This window comes from Charadrius vociferus, unplaced genomic scaffold (genome assembly GCF_000708025.1).
Source record: "Charadrius vociferus isolate BGI_N301 unplaced genomic scaffold, ASM70802v2 scaffold251, whole genome shotgun sequence".
NCBI classification, from domain to species: Eukaryota; Metazoa; Chordata; class Aves; order Charadriiformes; family Charadriidae; genus Charadrius; species Charadrius vociferus.
Genome location: NW_009646963.1, coordinates 178,002 through 185,835, shown reverse-complemented (window position 1 = coordinate 185,835; position 7,834 = coordinate 178,002). Strand labels below are relative to the sequence as shown.

At 46.4% G+C, this 7,834-nt stretch overlaps 1 protein-coding gene across 1 annotated transcript in view; it reads right to left on the bottom strand.

Moving 5' to 3' along the window:
* Positions 1 to 2,053: 2,053 nt before the first annotated feature.
* EMP1 (epithelial membrane protein 1) overlaps positions 2,054 to 7,834 on the bottom strand; it is a 13,965-nt gene continuing 8,184 nt past the window's right edge. Inside the window, exons 2-5 of the mRNA XM_009895223.1 lie at positions 4,305 to 4,422; positions 3,253 to 3,355; positions 3,005 to 3,145; positions 2,054 to 2,371 (exon numbers count right to left, since the gene is read on the bottom strand). Coding sequence (XP_009893525.1) covers positions 2,208 to 2,371; positions 3,005 to 3,145; positions 3,253 to 3,355; positions 4,305 to 4,382 — 486 coding nt within the window. The 5' untranslated portion in view covers positions 4,383 to 4,422 and the 3' untranslated portion in view covers positions 2,054 to 2,207. The remainder of the gene's footprint in view (positions 2,372 to 3,004; positions 3,146 to 3,252; positions 3,356 to 4,304; positions 4,423 to 7,834) is intronic.

The following is a 7,834-nucleotide window of genomic DNA, read 5'->3' as shown; positions in this document are numbered from 1 at the left end:
TACTGGACTGCTTCTTCCCAGCCTGCGCAGCCTGACTCTCTGGTGAAAGCAAGAGTCTCTCCTGCTCTTGTCCCTGCCCCCTTGGCATTCCCTCATTTTTAGCTTTGCCTGCAGCTCTCTGCTCTCCTTACCTTGTAGTGAGCATGGAAATAGCTTTTATCTATTCCTCCTAACAAAATGGTCTGTGCTGGCAATGCCTCCTTATGCCACGCACCTCCTGTTTGGAGAACTGTTTATCCTCATTCCTTAGGAGCTCTCAGAAAAGTTGAGTCTGGCAGGGCTGTCCTCTGAGTATGGCCTCTGCTACCTCCTGGTGTGATTTTAGTCAGCACGAGCATGTGGACCATTTATTTGGTCTGGCTGATTTACTGTAGTCAACTGCCCTGAATTAGTCAGTTGTTTGTCTACGCTCACACTATCTGCTTGAGCTTGCAGAGAGTCTGAAACAGGATCTCTGAGAGTTGTTCCGCTTCCTCCTCCCCTTCAAAATGGGAAATCTCATATACTGACAAGCAAGAGAACATGGTAGTTCTGCATCATCTTGAAGGAGTGAGCTTTGATTCAGTGGGAACAACAAATGCTTCTGTTAACAAATATCTGAAATGCTAATGGGGAAAAAAAAAACATCAAAGCAAAACTCTTTATAATAAAGGGAATCAGATTTTATTTTTATACCCTCAAAGTTAAAAATATGCATTTCAAAATATTTACAATGACTATATATGAAATAACCTTTGTTAATGAAACAGCAACATACAGAACTAGAATATATCCACCAAACTGATAAAGTCTACATAAGAAGAAAATGTAACAGAAAGAGAGAGAAAGAGAGAGAGAGAGAAGTAAATAGCATCCACGCACAATCTGCACCTGCATGTTTTTTTATACTTTCTGCCATTTAGTTGTGGATGGAGTCACGGGAAGTTTTGACCTCTTGTCCCTTCTAAATGCCACTTGTGACTGAGATTCTTCGAACTGACAGAAATTTATGGGTTGCAGCAGTACCAATGCCTTACTTTCCCATTCCAACCTTTTACACGGGGACCTCGTATTACAGAGTGGACGTAAAATCTCTCAGCAACCCTGGGAGGTAGGTATAGTTTTATGGAAGAATTTGGCAGATGGAAAAGCACCGGGTTAAGTGACTGGCCTAAGGTTGTGCAGCAAGGAGCAGAACTCACAAGCCTCACCTGGTCTCTCCAAATCTCTCATTAGGGAATACATTTCCTCTGCTAACCACTGTCATCTGCCTTTGAGATGAGCTGTGTCACAAGGTGATGCTCTCGATTAATACCATGTCCTGGGTGACAATGTGGGAAAAAACCCTGCCTACAGATAAGGACTTGTCTCAGCAAAGATCTGCAATGTTGCAGTGCTGTTACCATGTTCTGGAGCTGAACAGAAGATTTTACTGTAGACACACACCTGAATGATTCCCTCCCTGCATGTGCCTCATTGAGCAACTGATCCTCTGTAATTAGGAACCCTTGTGTATCTTCAACCCCACACTTTCTCTCTCTCTCTCTCTCCATCATCCACACCTGTAAATTTGCCCTTCCTACCTCAATCTTATTCAACCATGGAAACGTCAAATTGCTCACAGAGCAGCAGCAAAAAAAAAAAAAAATGCTGCCTTATTTCTGTAGATATTTTTAATAGTAATTTAATCTGATTTCTATTGGTTGCTTTTCAATTTAATGTCTTTAACTTTCACATATGTGCATATATATCTATATATATAAATGTAACAAAAGGCCCATCCCATTTGTTTCCATGGACAAAAAAAAGGGGTCATAAGCCTCACTGCCCAACCCACAAGGCACACCGAAAAGTAAGTGAGAAGGGCTCTAGGAAGGGAAAAAGATGTAGCCCTTGTTTTTGTGGTGCCCTTCAATCATCACTGCTGAGCTTGAAGCTTTGTGAAGGTATGACATAACTTTGCAGAAAAGGAGAACAGCTGCCTGGGTCACCTCCAGATTTCTGGTGCAACAGCCCCAGGAGTGCTAGATCAGTTGGAGCTGTTTCTCCCTCTCTTTGGTGTAGGAGCTTCTGAGGATTCTAGCTTTGTTAGTGATTTTTCTGTGGTGGCGGCAGTGGTGATGATGGTGGCTGTTTCCATCTTTTTCTATTGGCCCAACAGTTCTCTCAGCAGAGCAATTCTTCCCCATTCCCAGTAGCCAACCCTCTCCCCTAGACTCCCATCAGCCTTATTTTTTCCTAAGAACAAGGTAGAGGACGCCGATGATGAAACTGAAGCAAAAGCAGATCCAGGCCAATATGAAGCAGTAGCCATGGTGTGAACTTGTGGACTCAGGCACCTTGCCTGTGAACCGAGCTGTGTAAATGGAGACTCCGATCAGAATGCACATCCCTGTGGGAAGGAAGGGGAGAAAAGAGAGTTGGAAAATGCACAGAAACCAGCATTGCTGCAGGACTTCTAAAGTGCCACTGTTCCCTGAGATCGTAATGCATGTTTTGTGCCATATGAGAGAGGGGCTGCTGCCCATTAGGCTTATTTATGGAGGTTTTCTCTTGCAGACATGACAACATAAGATACTTGGGGCTTGTTTAGTGGGTGCTATGGGGAATAAACCTTTGTTGGGAGGAAATCAGTAATAAGATGTGCAGACAGTTTGGTGCTACATGTTGAATCCCATGAGCAGTAGCTGTCTAACTGTTTATTCCCCTGCCCCCCCCAAATACTTGAGTCCTTTTTGTTGTCTTTCAAAGGTATTTTGCAAAACCCACTGGGGTTTGCTAATGAAAATCTGGAAATATTTTTGTTATATACAGTAAAAAAAAAAAAAACCAAAAACCAAAAAAACACCACAAACCAACTTTCCAGCTCCTCAGTGCTTTGTTTTATCAAAAAAAAATGGGCCACTTGAAACTTTTAGCTGGTTGACAACCTCCCCCAATGGCCGCATGTGGCAGATGTGTGGCTACTTGTGCTCGCAGAGGCAGTGGGACACAGGCAGCACTATCGCAAGGCATGCATACTTACAGCAAACCAGCATGATGGCTCCAGTGAGGTAGAAACGTTTGCCTTTCTCCAGGGTGAACAGCTGGACAATGAACATGACGAGCCCGATGACGGAGAAAATGATCGAGAGGATCATAAAGGCTTGCACGGCTTTGAGGGAAGCTGTGAACACACAGGGAAGAGGTTTGTGAAGGTCAGGACTCAGCCTTGGTACTGTGCGTAAACGTTCTGCAATTCATCACCACAATGAAAATGCAGATGTGACTTACCCTCATCACGACTGTTGACTGGCAGCTGCTCGCAGGTCTGGTTGCACAGTAGCCAGAGTCCTGTTGAGACGTTTCCTAAGTTGGAAGAACCCACCATCCAAACCTAAAAACAGGACGAAACGGTCGTGTCACAAAGGTGCTGCCTTGCTCTTCTGGCCAGTTGTCAGACTGAACCGTAACAGGGAGCAAGAGTAGCCCCAGTGCCACGAGGCAGAGAGCTGAAAAAAATTCAGCATGTGTCGGCAGCAGATGAACAGCCGAAGCGGGTGGGAGATGACGCAGGCTTCCAAAGCCAGGAGGCATTCAGTCCAGGCAAAACACGGGGGAAGTCTGTTCCCATGATCGGGGGATGGGAATCACTCACAGCGTCCTCTCCCCGTACCAGGCGGCAGGAGGGTGCGAAGAGGCGAGCAAGCCGCCGAGGCACCCGGGGTACGAGGGACCCCGAAATCCGCCCCAGAGGGGCGTGGGGCGGGGGGGAGACGACCCCGGCGGCGCTGCCACTTCCACCGAGCCGCCAGGGGTCACCCTCGCCCCGGGTTTCCCCGGCACCGGGGGGGATGCGGGGAGGGCGGCCGCACCCCTTCGCTTGGGCTTTCCATGAGGAGCAGCGCTGGGAGACCCCCCTCCCCCCCCGCAGCCCCCAGCAACGGGCTGTCGCCGTCAAAACAGACGGGTATGGAGGAGCGTCCAGTTGTGCGACAGCCTGGCTGCCAGATGGGCTGATAAATACCGCTTCAGAGCTGTCATCTGCTGATCTCCCCTGCTCCTCTTTGCGCTCTCTTGGATGAAGAGCGTTGCGGTGCTGCTGGCTCTGGGATTTGGGAGCGGGAGGCAGCAGGTGGAGGCTGCCTCTTGTACCACCCCAGCTGCCTTTCCACTCCCTGAGCACACCCATGACTGCTTCACCCATCATCCATGGCCGTGAGCGGGTGTCCCTCACCTATAGACCTGAGCTCCAACTTGCCTGTCCCCCCTGCAAGCCGTATGAAGGGCTGGCTACTGCTGCGGAAGGCGATAGCCCTGTCTCATCCAGGGTGGTCTCTACTTACGTTGGCAATGGTGGAGACGAAGAGCATGATGACAGTGGCGATGTGAACCACAAAGATACCAGCCAGTAGCACCAACATCTTGGGTCCCTTCTAGGTGGTGTCACCGATACAGAAAGCTCTGGAGGAGAACAAGAATAGAGGGAGGAGGTGAAGGGAAGGGCTGAATCAAAGAATAGCATTACTATAAGCTTTGTTTACATGCAAGAAAACAGGTTGATCTTAAATCCATTCTGGAAACATGTAGTCACAAAAAAACATTGCTAAAACCTTTGTCAAAATTTGTAAGGGAGTTGCTCAAGAAGTTAAAGAAAGCCTGGAGGTAAAGGAACCAGTTTGGGAGGAGATGTAGAACAGGGGTAGTTAGCTTGGGGGCATTTTAAAAATAGCCTGAGCGTATACACAGATTGCTTAAATTGGTGTGTGGTTATGTAAAGTAAAAATAACATACTCTAGGCCTACACTCCAGGAAGAGGAGTTTTTGCCCACAGGATTCACAGAGGTCAGGAAAGATTTTCTCTTCCTGTTCTCCCTTTCCCTCTTGTGGCACAGCCTCCTCCAACTGGTCTGGGACATGGACAGGTGGTGTGGAGTGGAGGACTGTGTGCTCCTGGGTGCATCAGGTGTTGAGCAGCGGCGAAGAGTGGACTGGGGGCCTACTGCTACTCAATGGCCTGCTCCATTATGTGAAGAGGAGAATAACCACCACAGAAACTACACTGAGGTGTTCTGGGGCAGAGGAAAATGCTCAGGTTTTCAATGAAAACTGCCTGTTTCCCTTTTAAAACTTGAGGCCTGCAGATCGCTATTACTGCAATTAGATTCTCTTGTAATGCAAATTCCTCTTTGGTTTGTTTTGGGGTTTGGGTTTTTTTTTGCTTTGTGTACCCTGCAAGCTTTTACTTTTTCTAAGATTCCCTGCCATTGATGAACATGTGATTGGAAAAGGAGGGGAATGTCCTTTAGATACCTCTCATGACACTGTTCGTCAAGGCTGCTGACTTCTCCCCAAAAAATGCAAAATACAAGGAACAAATCTAAGCTGTGAGAGCGAGTGCTGACAATTCACATGAAGCGAGTGAGCATATTTCCCCTCCTTCTAGGCATTTACTAGTAATCGTGCAGTATAGCCATGGAAATCAGACAGAAAATCTTACTGGGTCCACTCTGTGGCCAGTGAAAGACTGCTTCCTAGAAAGTTTCATAGGGCTGTTTCATAGGGCTCTTCCTCTTGATAGTGTTGGTACTGAAGAGCAGCACCAAGTCTGTGACTATTGTTGGCTGTCAAGTTATTTTGGTCCAGGTGACTCAGGTAAGGTTTGATGCTGTCACCATTTGTACAGGGTGTGGTAACATTGTCATGGAACAACACAATTATACTTTATGATGTCTTTCATGCAAACTGTAACAAAAGGCTTTGTAAAGTCCCATGAATGCGGACAAAACAAATGCATTTGTTTTTTTTTTTAACTCAGTGACTCCACCTTCTCCACTCCTGTCTTTCCTCTCATTGTGACCATGTGTGGGAGTGTATTCCTGTAAAGTGCTGCAGCTATTCCTTGCACTGCTTTGGATACAGTTTCCCAAACCACAGAAGGCGGGCAGGCTTCTCCATCAGTGGCTCTTTGTCCAGTTCAGCATTAGCTGATGACCAGGAGGAATTCCTTGAGTTCAGGATCTCAAGGAACCAGCTCTGTGAAGTCACTCCTCCCACCCAAACAAGGCCACTCCTTAGAAAGACAGATTAGGTTTGGTGACTGGCCCTGTCTCCTCAGCAACAACTTGTCCTCTGCGAGGTTTCCTTCATCTGGGAGAACTCTCTGGAATTGTTTAGCCCTAGCTTGCTGAACATGGGGCTGGCCTTGCTTGTCTGCTTTGGGGTGTCCTAGCAAACTCCTCATGCTCATGATTTTCCCGGATGGCCAGGTCACTGTGCCCTCTGTTGTCACAGTACCTCCCTCAGTGATGATGATGGAGATAGTACAGCCTTCCTAGGGGTTCTTCTCTGACTGTAGTAATGGACATTTATGAGTTCAGCATCACTACATCCAGGTTCTCAATACTATATACAGGCTACCGCATGAACACACTTGACCTGAGCATTAAACTCCTTCTTTCCATTGATTGCAAAAGGAACAAGGGTTTCAAAATGCTGGATGGCAACTGATATGGATATTGCCACTGTACTTAGAGCTGAGAAATTTGCTGTTGCCATGGCTAAGTTATATATCTGCAGCAGGTGCCTGGAATAGAGCCTCTGAGTCAAATCTTCCCATCCCTTTGACTACTTGTCATCCTTTTTTCTGATTACCTTGGTTCTTACACAAACTGTAATGAGTGCTCTTACCACCATGGTGTATTGGCATGCATATACCAATTGTGGCAAATTTCCCTGCTGCTACGAAATTTGCCTTTACTGAACAGTGGCTAAAGTTTCTTCTTTCTTAGATGGATGTATTTTTTCATGGCCTCTTTAAAAACTAATTCAGCAGATTTTTTGCCGATTATTTTTGAGGACCATCAAAAAGCGCTGTACTTGAAAGACTAAAAACCTACTTTCATGACACCCTAAAGGACTAGAACAGCTCTTTTAAATGCATCTTCTGTTTGTATTCAGAAATGAAAATGAGGGATAAATGTTACTTTTCAATGTAAAAAAAAACCTCCACACCCAGAACTTTGACCAATATGCTAAGAAAAACCCCAAATCCTTTATTCCCTTTGCTTTTTCTGCCCTGTTCTCACACTGCTGGAGAGCACTGTTAGTTCAGGTGCTTTCAGTGCACCTACTTCCTGAGAACGTCAGCACCTCTCCCTGAATACACACACTATCAAATGCAAACTCCCCCAGGGATATGTGCTCACAGCTTAGTTTTGATTCTTTGTGAGTTAAAGCACAAGCCTCCCTCTCCATTCTCTTTCCCCTTCCTTCATCTCTCCCTGCCTTTTAAATAAAACACTAGAGAACAATCCCAAAGGAGCAGTGGGTGAACCAACGGCATTGAAATAGAGTCATCTCTGTCTCCGACGGACTTTTCCTCCCATTAGACAGAGAAGCTGGCAGAGCATTGATGACGGACAGGATACTCTTTCCATTTGTTAAGTGTGAGACATCTTTCTCCGCTACAGGGTGGGGTCACATTGCTGGAGCAATAGGACACAATTGCATGCAAATGTCTTTTCTTCCATTCCCCTACCTAAACTGCAGCTGGATTTGGAGCTCCTCAGGCTCTTCTTGGGTTATGAGTCAGTCTTAGCTTTCCTAGAGCTGCCAGTTTTTTCCACTGACTCACCCCAAAGCTCTCAAAACCACAATTATTTAACCCTGCAAGTGTTCGGGACATGCTGTCAGTTTTAGGACTGCTTCTCAAGAACCAATCAAGCAATCAGGTTGTGAATGCTACATTTAGCCTCCTGGCACGTCTTCCCAAGGAGAGACCCCCAGCTAAGCCAAGAAAAACAGGTCTGAGACATGAGAGTAAAACAACTGCTGAGGTAGGACAAGTTGGTGGGGAGGGAGTCAAGGTCATGCA